Here is a 17540-nt window from a genome sequence, read left to right on the forward strand (position 1 = left end):
AATTTTTTTATGATCAATATTTCTGCCTATAATCCTATATAAAACACCAAGAAATTAGTAACAGAAAAAGTACTTTTTTTAAAAAAAGGCTTGACTTTCACTTTTCAAACATATATATGTGTGTTTAATAATGTAGTATTTAGGTTAAATGTAAAGACTAAGATTTCTTAAAATGACATATTGTTTGTTTAGGTATCTCTATGGTTTTGAGGAATACTGCCGTTCTGCAAATATTCAGTTCAGAACTATTCACCACCATGAACCAAAAGTAAAAGAAGAAGAAAAAGACTTAGAAGAATCCATGGAAGAGGCTCTCAAAGTAGATCAAGAAATGCCTTTAGTCGAAGTGAAGAGTGAACCTGAGGAAAACATTGATTCAAACAGTGAAAGTGAAAGAGAAGAGATAGAATTAAAATCTCCAAGAGTAAGTAGTTAATACTAGTTTTATTTGATTTGTTTTAAGCATTATTTTAAATTTTTTTAGTATGGACATTTTCAGACATACCCAAAAATACCCCATGAACCTAGTTTATTTTGCAGTATTTAGACTTTTCAGCCAGGCTAACTAACCTAGCTGCCTTTCTTCTCCCTGAAAAGCCATTCCTCCTCTTCTTCTCTATATATGTCTGTCCCAGTCATTTTCATCTGGGGTCCATCTCAAATATTCACCACCTTCAAGTCTTCTGCTAAAATGTTACCTCACTGAAGCGTATCCTGGTCACCTTATCTAAAATTGTGACCTACCTCCTCTCTTTGGCACTTGCCATCCCTCTAATGTGGTCCTTTCTATCTGTAGTTTACTTCCTTATTCTCTTTATTATTTATTGTTTCTTTTACCCATTCTGCACTACAATCTCACTCCACAGGGCAGGGATTAGTGATGATTCCATTTGTTGACAGATCCCAGGCATCTAGGATAGATAGTGCCTGGCACATAGTAAGGATATTATTAAATAGTTGTTGAGTGAATGAATCTGCTCTTCATAATACTTCTGACCTCAACCAGGTGGGATGTTTTCTTTCTCTTTACTCCACAGCACACTGAACAGCTCTGTGGCAGCTTTTCATGTCTGCCTTTTTTCCTAGTCATGTGTACAGTGACTGGTTTTAGCTTCTAACTCTACTCTTCTCCCTATTTGTATATAATTCAAATCAGGAGTTCTCGGCCACTATTTTGATCATTGTCTGATCATGTCTACATGATAGGATTTATCAAATTTTGGAAGTGGAAAGAAATTTTATCACACTATCAAAGAAGTTCAGTTACTGTAATGCATCTTATTTTTTAGTGAAATCAAATGAAAGAGAAGATGAAACTACTGTCTCTTTTATTTGCTCAGAAAACAGTTTTTAAAACTGTCCATTCTATCATCTAGTAAATGGACTCTTCTGGTGAATTTCATGAAACATCCAAAGTGGTTTGTTTTTTTTCTTTTTTGAGTTTTAAAAATTATGGTAAATACACATAAAATTTATCATCTTAACCATTTTTACGTGTACAGTTCAGTGACATTAACTACATTCATATTGTTGTACAACCATCAGCACCATCCTGCTCCAGAACTTTTTCATCTTGCAAAGCTGAAACTATACCCGTTTAACAGTAACTCCTCATTCCTTTCTTCCCCAGCCTCTGGCAACCACCATTCTACTTTCTGTCACTAAGAATTTGACTACTCTAGGTACTTCATATAAGTGGAATTATACAGTATTTGCCCTTTTGTGACTGGTTTATTTCACTTAGCATATAAGGTCTTCAAGGTTCATCCACGTATGCATCAGAATATCCGTCCTTTTTAAGAATGAAAAATATCCCCATTATGTGTATTGTGGACATACTTCCTTGTCATTACATAAAAACCTTCCTCATCTTTATGTAAAACATCTGCAAAGTAGTGCATAGTATTGATGTACCATAAATTTAACTTCCTCAAGATTTTCTCCAATTTTTTATGATTACAAAAAGTGCTGCAATAAATATGCTTGTAAAAATGTCGTCCCCATTTATCTAAATACAGAGGCTTGTAAAAATGTCCTCCCCATTTTTCTGAATACAGAGGCCAGACTTCTAAAAATGGGATTTCTGGGACAAAGGTATAAGTTATACAGACCTAAATTTGGTGGATAACAGATGCTTTCATCCATTTATGTACAGATACTTAAAGAGCACCTACTACATGCTGGGCACTGTCTAGATTTGAGGATACAGGAGTGAATAATACACAGCTCCTGGCCTTGTGGAACTTACATTTAAGTTTTTTTTTTCTACTTCCGCTGTTTAAATAGCACAGTCATGAACTAGGGAAAACGTCTTGTTATACTGAGATACTAACTGTAAAGCATTCTAGTGCTCCCAGAGTTGTTGGCTCCTTTTTATCCTAACTTTATCCCAAGCAGAGAGGAATTCTGCCAGTGTGTAGAGGCTGACTGGGAGGAGAATTTAGCAGGTAGTGAAATGGCTCACCAGTTTCATGGTCAGTTGAGCATGCAACAAGAGGCTGGATTTTAAAAGCTGCTGGGGATATAACAAGTTACTGCTGGCCTGGTGAGCTCTTCAGATACTCATTCAAAGAAATCAACTCACTTTTTAGCCACTGAGACAATTCAGTCCTTTTAAAATGTAATCACACAGAATTACAGTGATATGTAAATTTTATCTTCAACAGTGGAATTAGAGATGACAGAGCTTTCAAAGAGTCCATAACTTGAGGGATTGATTTATTATTATTATTAATTTATACCATGGACACTTAGATAATTCTTTTAAAACCTGTATTGTTTTCGAGAAATAGTAAAAATGAGATAAAATAATACAGTGGACAAAGGGGAAAATTTTTGTGTTATGTAGGATGTAGTCCAGGATCATAGTAGACCTGGATATAATTAAGTAATTTACATTTTCTTTCGAGAGGAAGAGACATAATTAAGTAGTTTACGTTTTACTTTCGAGAGGAAGAGAAAATTACACAAGAGTTAAATGGTTGTCAGCGTCTCAAGCCAGAGAGAAGACTAGTCATTGCTGTAAAGGTTTAAGGAAAAGATAACATTTTTCTCCTTTGTGGTGATAGTTATTTTAAAGCTCCTATCCCCTCTACTAGGGACGACGGAGAATTGCTCGAGATGCAAATTCAATTAAAAAGGAAATTGAAGAGGAGAAAACAGAAGACAAATTAAAAGATAATGATACAGAAAATAAGGATGTAGATGATGACTATGAAACTGCAGAGAAAAAAGAAAATGAGCTACTACTGGGGAGAAAAAGTACACCAAAGCAAAAAGAGAAGAAAATTAAAAAGCAGGAGGATTCTGACAAAGACTCAGAGGAAGAGGAAGAGAAAAGCCAAGAGAGGTACATTATCTTATATTTGCTCTCCAGAAGTACCTGTCTGGGGTACAGCAGCGCTCTGTTCCTGCTTAGAGATTCAGGTCTGAGGGAATGTTTTCTTATTGGGACTTCCGTTCCTCTTGTCTAATGAAGGTGAGACACATTGTGAAGATGATGTGTATCGCCTTTCGGAATTGGAGAATATACTGGTCGCACCATTTTAATAGCACTTGTGCCCTAAACAGTGGCCTCAAAGAAGGCTGCGCCACCCAGTCAAAAGAAAGGTCCTGCACTTGACAGCAGGGAAGGGAGCTGGAGAAAAATGGAGGAAGTGGACAAGAGGAAACAGCGACAGCAAAAATTCCATTTTAAAAAAGGTACAATGTGGGAAAGCTAACAAACACATGGGTGCACAGTACTAGCAGACGTTTCTGTGTGTTAGCTTTATCTAAGACATTTTTCATTTTCAAGTTACTGTATTAGAATAAGTGGCATGCACCCCTGATTCTAGCCGGGAAAATACATTCTTGCCCCACATCACAACAATTAAATTTCAGCTTTTTAATGTTCATCCTGTTTGCTGTTGAGTGAAAACTGTTTCTGTTTTGGGGTTTTTTTTTTAATGTATTATACATGTATGGGCTGAATTGACTTAAAAATAACCAAAGATTAGGCAGTCCAGCTAGATCAAGGTAATATCCAGCTGTGTTCAGTTGGCCATTTCTGTGTTGTCAAATGGATTTACTAATTTTTAGACATTACTAAAAATATGAATTTTAATTCAGCAACAACAGCGTAACACACTTACTTGTAATACGGGCTCTCCTCCACAGTTAGTTTTCAATTATTATCTGGTGCTACATTTTCTACAAATGTGAGTTAAGCAAAATGAGCAGAAGTGACCTGCTGCATCCAACTAGTGGCTGACACCCATCTGAAAATTAACCATTGAGAAAATATTTGAAAAAATAGGAATGATTAGTGAGTAGGAGAGAGGTAACTTTATGATTTAATACAAATAGGTATAGGAGCTGTCACAATTACATGCGAATTAGATTAGTGAATAAAGTTCTCTAGTGAAATATGATTAAAATTAGGGAAAGTGGGTGGAAATAATTGGAGTTGAGTATAATGATATGAGTGCAGTATTTCAAATATTTGGAGAATGAATTTAGGCAAATGTAAACCACTTAAAAAGTACAACCTAATTATAGTTAGAAGAATCGTTAAAAATAAGCATCAAAATATGTATATTTTATAATACCTATAATACATAAAACATGTAATACATATATATATACATACATTATGTGGTTTTAAAAGCCTTTATAATTGGTATGTAAATAGAACAAATGTTTATTTTAGAGATATAAAATTTCACAGACTTGATTATGAAGAACAAAATTTCCTTTTGTTAAATAAAAATTGAATATACAAACGTAGTCTGTATTCTCATTCAGTTGCACGAATCATGGAAATGGGAAACTTTTATCTGTAGAGATGTCTATTTTAAGTAGTTTCTTACAGTGTTTTGAAATTACTTTATCAGGATATAATTGGAAGTTCCCTTGGAAAGAAAACATTCCCACTGCTAAGAGGGTTGTCAGAGCTTCTTCATGTCGGGTCCCCAGTTGGTCCCTAAAATAATAATAGAGCACAGTACCTCTTCTTAATCTTTTGAAACTCTTGTGACACAAGAATGATCTTTGATGAAAATCTCCTCTGAATCCTTATAGGGCTAATAAAGAATGTTTTATTTGTAAAAATATTAAAAAATATTGTTGGACATCCCTATGTGAATCTCCCTCATACTTGATAATCAAAACAAAGAAAAACTGATGGTAGATGTGTAAAACCCAGTAGAAATCAACACAAGATATGCAAAGCTTTGTTCTCCTGATGTTATCCCACAGTTAGAACAAGAGATGTAGTTCTCAAATATCTATTGTTTCTTTTTAGGGTGGGGAAACCTTTGAAGTATAAACTAGTTTAAAAGATATAGTTACTCAGGTATTTAGCCCTTGCCCATCAATTTGCCCACCAAAAAACTAGTCTTGGTTAAGAACCATTCTGAACTGAGCAGAAAGCAGTAGTCAAGAAGATTTAAGACAGCCGCGGGAAGTTACAAACTATCTTTAGATCATTTTCATGTATAAGGTGGCACTTGAGTATGAATCCTAAACACTTTTTCAAAGCATGTTGTTCTTACTTTGTTTTATCAAAAGTGACTCCACATCCTGATTAACTGATTATTGACCTTTAAGAAGTACGGATTTACTTTTGGTACAGTGCACCTTTACATAATAAATAAGTTCCCTAGTAAGTAGTCTATAAATATCTTCTCCTTCTCCTCCTTCTTCTCCTCCTCCACTGACATGTTATTAAGGTAATACTCGTCTACATGTTGGACTCTTTTAGCATATGTTATTTTCCATTAAGTTATAAGTAGCATTATCAATGTTATAACTTACCACAGGGAAGAAACTGAAAGCAAATGTGACTCTGAAGGGGAGGAAGATGAGGAAGACGCAGAACCCTGCCTAACAGGAACCAAAGTGAAAGTAAAATATGGACGAGGGAAAACGCAGAAAATCTATGAAGCCAGTATTAAAAGCACTGAAATCGATGATGGCGAAGTTTTATACTTGGTACATTACTATGGATGGAATGTCAGGTAAGCAAGAAATGTATGTTGTCTTTTGAGATTTCTTTCATTGGTTCAAAAAGATCAATTTAATGTTTTGAAGAACTAAAGCAAATAGTATATATGTGTATATGTGTTTACTATTTGTATCTGAATTTTCCAAGATTTCTAACATTCCCACTGTTCTATTAGCTACGTCAACACTTCCAGTGAAAGGTCACCAGAATCATACGTACCTATAGTTGAACAAGTTGGGTTTAGTACTCATTTGCAGTGAGGAAGAATGCACGGCTTGGGGAACCACATGGCACCTCAGTAAGAGGGTGAATAAGTGAAAGCTTAGGGTACCGCCTTTGGGAACAGCAGTAGTCCAGGATTCCATGGAAACATCCTTCAGGGAGCCAGGCCTGTAGCTCCCAACAGTACAAGTCAGGTTTGTTTTTTGTTTGTTTCTTTATCACATTTATCAGAAATCAGGCGTATATCAAACACTGTAATAATTTTAAATTGGCTAATTAATAAAGAAAGAATGTTAGGTAGGACTTAGATCTAAGCTTCTATTGGGCAATTTTGGGGAGCACTTAAGGAAATGGGGCTTTGCTCTACATTGGATCCTGTCAAGATGTGGTGGGGGTAATTCTGTGATTGGTTATCTTAATTTTACCTATAAGGAGAGAAGACTAGACCAAGGTTAAATCTGTCAGTGGTAAATCAGCAGAGAAAGAGGATGTTTGGTCATTTTTGTGGCTTGGGCAGTGTTCCTGTTTTTTCCGTGTTGAGACATGATTAGGAAGTGATCTTGTTTTTATCTTGATCCATCATGGTCATTGGACAGATCTATCTGGTGTTGACGTTCTGTGAAATTTTTCATGTTCACCAGGAGAACAACATGCCTCAGCTGTGAGGGGCAGGACAGCTCTGTAGCATCAGCACGGTCCAGCAGATAGTACCAGGCCAGTTCCTGAATGTCAGGGACTACTTTTCTTTCTCCTTTAGAAAGTTTTGTGTGTGCAGTAGCTGCTTGCCCCATAGGTGACTGGCACCAGAGCGCTTCAGAGTTTCCCTACATACCCAATGTGTGCTTTGTTACACCTCAATTCCCTCATCACCAAATTGGGGAAGATAAAGTACCTACTTTACAGAGATGTGAGAAGTAGTGCTAATGCCTATTTTAACGTGCAGAGTTAACATAGTGCCTGGGACTTAGTAAGTGCTCAATAAACATTAACTTTTTTTTTTTTTTTTTAGTGAGAGTGAGTTTGGTTTCTGTTGTCTCACATCATTTTAAAAGAGTGTGGGTTTAATGAATAGCATATAAAACTTTAATTTTTTTTCTCTTTTTTCATACCAGCCCCTGTGCCCTTCACATTTATGCCAACACTAAAAACAAGCTTTTTCATCCATCTGACAGTTGTTTTGTATGTATGTATGTATTGACCTGAGGGGGAAGGACTACACTTACCAACCTTGAGTCCCTGACTTCGCAGCTGCAGCCCGTTGTAGCCTTCTTTCTCCTTAGATTCTGTTTAGTTCACAACCGTCAACTCTCACCTACCGTCAGTGTGCCTGTTGTACTTTCCAGAATTTCCCCTTCCTGTCACCCGTCTCTCATCTTTTTAATGTTTCATCATATGACTCTTCTTTCAGTGATTTTAGTATATGCTCATGTTCTTCCTAACTGGTTATTCGCATGGTTAATGGTTTTTCATCGGCCTTCTGTACTTCTAGATATTGGGTAAATCCAGGAGGAGATTGTTTTTAAACCTCAGTATAGGTGCTCTCGGTACTGTGTCAGCTGAACTTGTGCATATTGGAACTGTGCCCTTCTTTTGTATGGCCTCATGGTAATTGGGTTACAAAGTAAGGGTATGGTTTCCATCATTGTGGTGCAGTTCAAGGCAAGGCCTGCCTGTAGTTTTTTTGTTTACATGTTCAGATTAAGATTTTTTTGAGCTCTGTAAATACCTATATATTTACATACGGTAAGAACTATTATTTAGTTCTCGAAAGTTTAATTTCTTATTTGCCCCAGATAAGTAACTTTGACTGTATTGAAATTCAGAGTGATGTCAGTAGTTTTGGAAAGGAGAAGTTTTCAAGTTGAACTAAACAGAATAAACTTAGATAAAGGAAATAGCTCTTAGATAAACGAAATTTTTTTTTAATTTCAGTCTTAGAGGTGACATACTTTAGAATAAGATTTTATTAGAAATACTGGAGGCTAGAGATAGCTCTGGGAGGAAGAGAGTTGAAGAGAACTTCATAAAGCAATCTGGAACTGATCATATTACAGATTTGAATTTACCTGACTTTTTTTTGTATTATTTGGTCAATAGAATTTAATTCCAGTGCAGAATCAGCTTATTTCATCAAGTTCAGATGTGTGGGAGTTGTGGAAAACAAGGTGGTTCAAACAATCTTGAATCTATTTAGAGTCTGCATACCCTGCTCTCCCTCTAAGCCTGTTTACCCTGAGAAATTCTCCTGCCTTGCCCTTTGGTGGCAGGTACACAAAACACTTAGTATGGCACCTGCCTGGTACATGCTACCAGCAAACTAGCACCTGTGCCTTTCACATTTCTGCCAACACTATAACCAGACTCTTTAGTCTGTCTCACTGTTGTTTTTCTTTGGTGAATACATTTCAAATAAGGTATTCTTGTGAATTTGTAATATATTCTTTATTTTAAGGTATGATGAATGGGTGAAGGCTGACAGGATAATCTGGCCGTTGGACAAAGGTGGACCAAAGAAAAAACAGAAGAAAAAAGCTAAAGTATGTACACAGATTGATATCCTTTATGATGGGTACAGGAAATTATCCATATTGTGTTTTTTAATAAACCTTATTTTGTCATTGATTCTTTCAAAGTAATTGTGATTTTCTCTCTTATAATCCAGAAGCTTAAAAAGTGAAAAATTTAAACACATTACCACACTGTTTCACGCAGGAAAGGTGTTAACCAGTGACCCCCAGGGCATAGGTTTTAAACGCAAAGGCCTATAGAGTCTCTAGAAAAGGGGTAAAGTAGGACTGAGAGCAGCACAAAAGAGGTCACCTTCCGTATCTAGAGAGAGTAGAACTAACCACTCTGCTGTGGGATGCAGGTGCAGGGTTGCCAGATTTTAGGACTTTTTAAGACAACTATATTTTTTAAAATGTGAAATCTGATCTTTAAATGCTGGAAGCTAATACTAAAGTTTAAAACATATCGCCTGGCCGACTGTACCCTCATCCACACCCTCAATTCTCAGTCTTTGCTTTAGAGATGAAGGCAGGTATCTTTCTTTTCCTCAGGGAATAATAAGAAACATGGGGGCATGCTGAGTAGTTATGTATCTCTCTAGTATATATCCTTGGTTGGAGAAGTAGAATGCTGATTTTTCATAAGGTGTTCCTTCTCATACATCTTGTTCTTGTTACCCAGAATAAAGAAGACAGTGAAAAGGATGAAAAGAGGGATGAAGAGAGGCAGAAGTCAAAACGGGGACGACCTCCTTTAAAATCTACTCTTTCATCGAACATGCCGTATGGTTTGTCTAAGACTCCAAACAGTGAAGGAAAATCAGGTACCAGAAGTGCTCGCAGCAATATGCCAGACAGCTCACCTCTGTCAAATGGAATGGAAGGTGCTCAATTTTGAGGATCATTGATTTTTTTAAAAATCAATAATATAAATAATAAAACTTCAGTTATGTGAGAGATTCATAGAAAGTCATCTAGGTTTTTAATCTTTCTTGATTTAAACTACAGAATTTGACTTGAAGAAAGTGTTTTTTTTTTTGCTATATCATGTTTATTTAAAATTTAGTGGTGTTTTACTTTAATTAGGAAATACCTTGTTTTGTCAATACCATAGGAATATTCTACTTTAATAGAGGGTAGGTTGACAAGCCATGCATTCTCTGTGTGCTGCAGTGCCCTGCAGAGCATGCACCAGTGTCTCCTGTAACCCAGTGCTGTTCCCCTAGGATTGCTCAGTAAAGCTGAAACTCTATTGTTCAAAGAAAGCACAATCTAATGTGGTAAAGGCATGTTTTGTGATGAATATAGGTGAACAGATTTTATTCTGCTTTTACCTTTTCCCCCACTTCCCCACTTTTCTACCTTTGTATATAGAAATTTTGTGATTTAAGAAATGTTAAATAGTCATCTTATATAAGAATTTCCCTCCCTTCAAGAAAAATGCTTTTCTGAACCACAGGATTATCATTGAATCCATGTGGAGCTTCTGTGCAAATTAGAAAAGGGCACTTCCCTTCTTTACTGCCATCTACTGGAAGCTTGTCATAGTACATAATTGCGACATGTCCACAAGTGGAAGATGCTCTTTTAGATGCATGCCCTTGTGCAGTGTACATCTTACAAAACTATACGTAGTCTTGCTAAACTACCTTATTAAAGCAGTTCTTTTTTTATTATGAGAAAAAATTAATTGTAAATTCTGTATATAATAAAACCACAAAACTGCATATCTCTTCATTTAAAAAGTACATTGAAGCTTTCCTTTTTGCACCTCTTTAGAATATGAGCACCATGTGGGCAGAATTTTTATATTTGCAACTTCTATACAGTATTAGAACCCTACTTTATTATTTTAAAAATTCTCTGACTTAAAGAAAATGATTTCTTTTGTAAGAAGGTAACTGGCCTATACTTTTATGTCTGTTAATCAGAGGAATATTTAAAGTTTTGAGAATTCAGACTTCTTATTTTGTACATATCTTTTCAGAATTATTTTAAGTAGAAGTAAATGTCATGTTCTTTTCTAAGGACACAAAATGGGCATTACTTTTATTAATCAGTATCTACTAGATTTCAGATCAAACCTCTTAATATATTAACGTCATATTTCAGTACTAGTCTTTTGATTTTTCTAAGTGTTATAGCCTAAATGTGATGCTAGTAAAAATTGCAAAATAGCTCTTTTACAGAATTGAGATAATAATAGTTTCTATGTAATGTATTTTCACGTGAAATTTGAGATCATCCCCCTCCACTTTTGGCACAAATGTATTTCATAAATGTCTACAAGGAGGTATTCAGAGGTACACAATTAAGAATTCTGTCTTTGGTAGAATTTTTTTTTACAAAATTACATTAGTAATTAAGATAGAAACCTTTGTAACACAGTAATTTCCCCTTGCAGACTCCTGTTCATCTGATAGTGAAGCAGAAGACCTTTTAGAAAAGAATTTGATGAATGAAGAACTTTCTCCTGATATTAAAGAAGAATTAGAAAAGAGTGAAAATTTAAATGATGATAAACTAGATGAAGAAAATCCAAAGATTGCTGCACATACCTTAAAAGAAAATGATAGGACTCAAATGCAACCTTTAGAAACCTTGAAGTTGGAAGTTGGAGAGAATGAAATAGTACAGATTTTTGGAAATAAAGTGGAACAAATAGAAGAAGTTAAGAAAGAGGCAGAAAAATCTCCCAAAGGAAAGGGAAGACGAAGCAAGACAAAAGATCTTTCTTTAGAAATTATGAAGGTTTCATCATTTAGCCAGGATGAAGCAGGAAGTGAACCCCATACAGATGCTCAGAGTCTAGAATTTTCTTCGTTAGATAGTAAAAACGTTTTTTCGGCTACTGAAGATGAAACCGATCAATGTGCAAAAGAAAAAAAGTTGAAACGGAAAATACTGGGACAATCATCACCAGAAAAAAAAATAAGAATTGAAAATGGAATGGAAATGACAAATAGCATATCTCAAGAAAGGACCAGTGATTGTGTTACATCTGAGGGGATGAAAAACTTAAATTTTGAACATCACTTTGAAATAGAAAATGAAGGAATGCCATCGTTAATAGCAGAGCCAAACCAGTGCATTCAAGAACTGACTAATGAAAAATTTGATAGTCCAGCTGAAGACACTGTAAATACTCCATTAAAAGATGAAGAGGATGCAATGCCTCTGATTGGACCTGAAACTCTGGTTTGCCATGAAGTAGATTTGGATGATCTGGATGAGAAGGATAAGACCAGCATTGAGGATGTAGTTGCTGAAAGCTCTGAGTCTAACTCTCTCGTTTCTGTCCCACCAGCCCTACCTCCTGTAGCACAGCATAACTTTTCAGTAGCTTCACCACTTACTCTCAGCCAAGATGAGTCTCGAAGTGTAAAAAGTGAGAGTGACATAACCATTGAAGTTGACAGTATTGCTGAAGAATCTCAGGAAGGTCTCTGTGAGAGGGAATCAGCAAATGGATTTGAAGCCAGTGTTGCCTCTGGTCCCTGTAGTATAATTGTTCAAGAAAGAGAGAACAGAGAGAAGGGTAAGGACTTTCTAGAGAGAAAATGAGCCTTTATATTAAAACAAAAAATTAGTAAGCTGAGAGTTTTAGGAACTGTTGATCTGTTGAGTACTCTTCCTCCCTCCCCTCCACCCCCTCCCTTTTTATAAACATAGAGATAGAAATTCATGTGGAGTAGACAGATGAATAGATATACTTGCTCTCAGTTTTTTTTCTAATTCTCTCTTTCCCTTTATTTCAGGTCAGAAAAGGCCAAGTGATGGAACTAGCGGATTATTGGCAAAAAAGCAAAAGCGAACCCCAAAGCGAACAAGTGCTGTAGCCAAAAATGAAAAGAATGGAGCAGCAGGTTGGTGCTTTTCGATGCTGGCTTTGGTATGGTGTTAGGATTTTTGGCAGTTTGCTGGCTTAGTTATTTGCGTCAGTGTGAAAATAAGTTTGGTTTATCATGTTCTAAAAATAGCAGTTTTTCCATTTATAATCTGAAGGTGTTTGTAAATTTTATTTAGAGCTGGGATAGCTGTGATTTTTTTATGCTTATTTCACTTGTGTTTCTTATGTGAAGTGATTTAATATTAGAGGAACATAACTGGGAATTTTGAACAAAAGAAAAACAACATTTGCTGTGGTAGTAAAAGCAGATTATGTTTACATTTCTGAATGGAATGTTTTCCTTTAATCTAGAAAAACTGATTTCTAAATAGCATCATGGTAACTTTAAAACATGGGGAAATAAAATTCTTATTGAAATAAACAAGAAAATTAATAAATCAATAATAATAGAATAGATTACATGAAAAACAGACTTCTGTACAATCAAGAATAAAATTAAGTTATAGAATTTAATAGAAATAAACATGGCTGATTCTGAGGAATTAAAATGTTACCTCCAAAACATGCCTTTGTACAAGTGTGAAAGGGAAATTCCACATTACAGTAGCTAGATATTCCAAGGAAGGAGTATGTAATTTATTTAAGATAAAAGGCGTTTCAAAGAAGCTTTTGAGTCATAATTCAGGTTCTGAGTAGCCAGATATGGCTAGTGACAGGGACAGTACAGGTCTAGAGTACAGAGAAAGAGTGATGGGAGATGAGACTAGGAAGATAGCAGGAATTACAAAGGGAAAATTGGTAACTTTACAGTGGATAAATCCAGTGCACACCACCTTAATCAGATGATCAAAGTGAACACCATCAGTAATGGGACACCACCTGCCAGGATACAAGAACACAGCTGCACATCTGTAATATTCCTGTCAAAGATGCATAACCTGAATGTAATCATGAGGAACCATCAACAAATTCAAACTAAAGGACATTCTGTAAAATAACTAGTCTGTAATTTAAAAAACTGTCAAAGATGATGCAGAATAGATAAACAAGATTATACTGTATAGCACAGGGAAATATATAAGATCTTGTGGTAGCTCATAGCAGAAAAAAAATGTGACAATGAATATATGTATGTTGGTGTATAACTGAAAAATTGTGCTCTACACTGAAATTTGACACAACATTGTAAGATGACTATCACTCAATAAAAAAAGTAGAAAATAAATAATTAATTAAATAAAATAAAAATAAAAAATTGTCAAAGATGAAAGTCAAGGAAAGAACTATTCTAGATTGAAGGAGACTTACGAGGCATGACAACTAAATGCAGTATGTAATTCTCTACTGGATCCTTTTGCTATAAAGGACATTATTGGGTCAGGTAGAGAAGTTTGTATGGGATCTGAGGATTAGATGATAGTAATCTGTGTTAACCTCCTGACTTTGATGGTTGTGTTATGGTTCTTTAGGAGTGTGGTTGTTTTAAAAACATATCCACAAATATGTTGAAACTCTTCCCTTCAAGAGACAAAACCTAGTTTCTTCCTCTTGAGTGTGGGTTGAATTTAGTGACTCAATTCTAACTGATAAAATAAAGTGGACATGATGGAATATGACTTCAGAGAATAGGTCATAGAAGGCACTGCGAATCCTCCCTGCTCTTCCTTGGATCACTTGCTCTGGGAGAAATTAGCTGCCATGTTGTGAGGACACTCTAGCAGTCTCAGGAGAGGCCCACATGATAAGGAACTGAGTATATCTTGCAATGAGCCATCAAGGAACTGAGGCCTCCTGCTAACAGCCGTGTGAGTGAGCCATCTTGGAAGCATATCCTCCAGCTCCAGCCAAGTCTTCAGAGACCAGAGTCTTCGCTAAAAGCTTGACTGTAGCCTTACAAGATTCCCTGAGCCAGACCACACAGCCAAACTGCTCCCTGATTCTTTCTGACCCTCAGAAACCGTATGAGGTATTAAACATTAGGTTTAAACTGCTAAGTTTTGGGCTAATTTGCAGGTAACTAACACAAGGAGAATGTTCTTATTTATAAGAAATAAAGTACTCAAATATGGCAGGGGAACTTACCTTCAAATATTAGAAAAATATTCTTTGGTAACTTTTCTTACAACTTTTTTGTAAGTTTGAAGATTGTGTCTAAATAAAAAGTTAAAAAGATTAAGAAGGAAAAAAGATGATCAGTTTTACTTTTTGGAGAGAATCTTTGGTTTAATTAAGGCAGTGAAAGAAGGAATGAATTAAAGAGATTTGGGACAAAAATCACTGGGACTCAATTATTATTAGTTAGATATGAGGAACTGGTTAACTGACAAATGGCATACAGGAGTAGCAGTAGGTTTTCAGAGAGTAATTTAGGGAGTGTGTAGTTAGCGGCACCCAGTATTAGAAAATAAGGGTCTGGAGATTAGAAGGAAGTCTGTTTTTTAGAAGATAGTTGTCGAAGGATTTTAAGATAGATGATAAAGCTGCTATTGGAGAGTCATAAAATGAGAAGACAAAGGACCAGAAGTACAATTAGGTGGCAGATCCCTTTACGTGGGCCACAAAGAGTAGAGTAGAAACTGATCAGAGATAAATGAAAATGAGTAAACATTATTTGGTTTGAATAAAAAAGTTTCAAATGTCACAGAATATTCAAGTAGGATTAAAATATATTCATTGAACAAAGAATTTCTCTTTCAGGAAACTTGACCCTAAAGAGAAGGAGAGAGTTGTCAGCTAAAAGGGGAAGTTTTCCTTTCCTTCCTTCCCTCTCTAAGGGTGGAAAAGTTTTAAGCATGTTAGTAGGCTGGGAAGAGAAGATAAAGTGATGTTGGGATTTTCCAGAGGAGCTGGGAATAAATGCTTTCAAGAGTATAGTTGAAGAGATTAATTTATCCAGAATAGTCTCTTCTTTTTGAGGCCAAAAAAGGGTGATAGAGACAGATACAGTAGGGGAGGGGCTGGGAAATTGTATAACCCTCAACTTTGCCTCTTCAGGAGAAGGCAAAGTTGGCTGGTGAGAGTGAATCAGGTGGAAGTAGGGTTTTCAGCTTGGAAAAAAGGAAATTAAATTGAGAGAGAATACTCATTTGTTATTAAGTAAAAACCAAAAGCATTTCTAAATACAGATTTGGTGAGGAGGGATGTAGAGTTGCAAACAAATATCTGCTCTTATTTTCTTATACATATGTTTAATGTATATTGTATATCTTATGTATATGTTATATTTTATATATTATATAATATAATTTATTATATATATGTTTAACAAAAGTTGAATGTGTATATATCAAGGTTTTTTTTAATTGGATATTTTGGGTTTTTTTTTTTCTTTCTTTCAGTAAAGGTACTGGGGTTTGAATCAAGGACCTTGTGCATGCTAAGCATACTCTCTTCCGCTGAGCTCTACCCCCAGCCCCCTATCAGCATCTTTTGTGGTTTTTCATACATATAATTTGGGCTGGTCCCATTTTGGGTTGTTTTTATGTTTTGTTTTAATCATAGATGGGGCAATACTATGCTTATTGTTTTATTAACTTTGCTTTTTCATTTCACAATATATTTTGGATGTTTTGCCTTTTTTCCTAAGGAATGCTGGCTCATTCTTTTTAACAACTTTAGCACAGTATTCAGTAGCATATAATTTTTAGCCACTTCTCTCTTGGTAGGCATTTAGTTTATTTCCATTTTCTTTTTTTTTCTATTTATTTTTCTTTTTTCTTTTTTTTATTCTTTTTTGGCAGGGGAGGTAATTAGGTTTATTTATTTATTTTAGTGGAGGTACTGGGGACTGAACCCAGGACCTTGTGCTTGTGCATATTAGGCATGCACTCTACCACTGAGCAATACCTTGCACCCTCATTTTCTTATTGTTATAAACTTAGCACATTTGTGCATGTATTTCTTTCGGATACCAAAAAAGGATAATTGCTGGGTCTGTTACATTTTAACATTTGAGACTTTTATCATTTATAATCTGAGTCATTTTTTTTATTATAGGACAAAGCAGTGATAGTGAAGATCTTCCCGTCCTAGACAATTCAAGTAAATGTACCCCAGTAAAGCATCTTAGTGTATCTAAGCCACAGAAGCTTGCACGATCTCCTGCAAGAATATCCCCTCACATCAAAGATGGAGAAAAAGATAAACACAGAGAGAAACATCCGAATTCATCCCCTCGGACATATAAGTGGAGCTTTCAACTCAGTAAGAAGCTTATAGAAAACTTGAGCATGTATTATAAAGTGGTATATATTTTAAAATGTCAAAGTAAGGAATAATGATTAGCTATTTTATTTATTTAGATATTCCAAATACTGTCTTTATCAATAATCAGTACTTATTATCTTAAATACAGATCTGTGTCTTTTCATGGTACTGACTTGATAAATACTGACTGACAAAAGATCTCCAGTTATGGAATAAGACATATATAATTTATATAAATTGATGAAACTTAGACACGCTTTCTTGCATTGACAATTGGAAATAACTAATAAATGAGGAAAACAACAATACAAAGGAACTATTTGGATAACTACAATATTAGATCAGGGTGGCCTGTGTGTTGATTTTTATTGTATTTTTCTGATCATTTAAGTAATACAAGTTTAGTATAGAAAACTGGGATATATATATAGAAATCTTATTCATGAATTAATGTCTTCCCTTTTTATAGAGCCTTATTTAGTTTACTGTTAAGTTGTAATAAACTTAAGCTTTTGTTGATTTCTGAATTGGACTTTTGATAGAACTGCCATCTTTTTTTCTCATAGAATTATTTTATAATCCAAGTTATCCTTTTTTCTCTTTTAGATGAGTTAGACAATATGAACAGTACAGAGAGAATCTCTTTTCTGCAAGAAAAACTACAGGAAATCAGAAAATATTACATGTCTTTGAAGTCTGAAGTTGCAACCATAGATAGGAGGAGAAAAAGATTAAAAAAGAAAGACAGAGAAGGTAATTTGCTTATAAA

At 35.2% G+C, this 17540-nt stretch overlaps 1 protein-coding gene and 1 long non-coding RNA gene across 12 annotated transcripts in view; one reads left to right on the forward strand and one right to left on the reverse strand.

Annotated features, from left to right (window-relative positions):
- Positions 1-17540, forward strand: part of ARID4A (AT-rich interaction domain 4A) — a 52643-nt gene that overhangs the window by 29656 nt on the left and 5447 nt on the right. For 3 of the 5 annotated variants that reach the window (XM_031679083.2, XM_031679084.2, XM_072963128.1), the window contains 9 exons: positions 193-424; positions 3099-3349; positions 5802-5999; positions 8661-8745; positions 9398-9599; positions 11120-12253; positions 12474-12581; positions 16562-16768; positions 17378-17524. In XM_031679083.2, coding sequence (XP_031534943.1) covers positions 193-424; positions 3099-3349; positions 5802-5999; positions 8661-8745; positions 9398-9599; positions 11120-12253; positions 12474-12581; positions 16562-16768; positions 17378-17524 — 2564 coding nt within the window. Of the gene's footprint in view, positions 1-192; positions 425-3098; positions 3350-5801; positions 6000-8660; positions 8746-9397; positions 9600-11119; positions 12280-12473; positions 12582-16561; positions 16769-17377; positions 17525-17540 lie in introns of those variants that run through there. The other 2 variants (XM_015235534.3, XM_072963129.1) reach the window with 2 other exon arrangements.
- The window catches only part of LOC140696941 (uncharacterized), a 56193-nt gene that overhangs the window by 24993 nt on the left and 13660 nt on the right, over positions 1-17540 (reverse strand). For 6 of the 7 annotated variants that reach the window (XR_012073647.1, XR_012073650.1, XR_012073645.1 and 3 more), the window contains exon 2: positions 4134-4259. This is a non-coding gene — a long non-coding RNA (uncharacterized lncRNA). Of the gene's footprint in view, positions 1-4133; positions 4260-12071; positions 12163-17540 lie in introns of those variants that run through there. The other variant, XR_012073646.1, reaches the window with a different exon arrangement.

This window comes from Vicugna pacos, chromosome 6 (assembly GCF_048564905.1).
Source record: "Vicugna pacos chromosome 6, VicPac4, whole genome shotgun sequence".
NCBI classification, from domain to species: Eukaryota; Metazoa; Chordata; class Mammalia; order Artiodactyla; family Camelidae; genus Vicugna; species Vicugna pacos.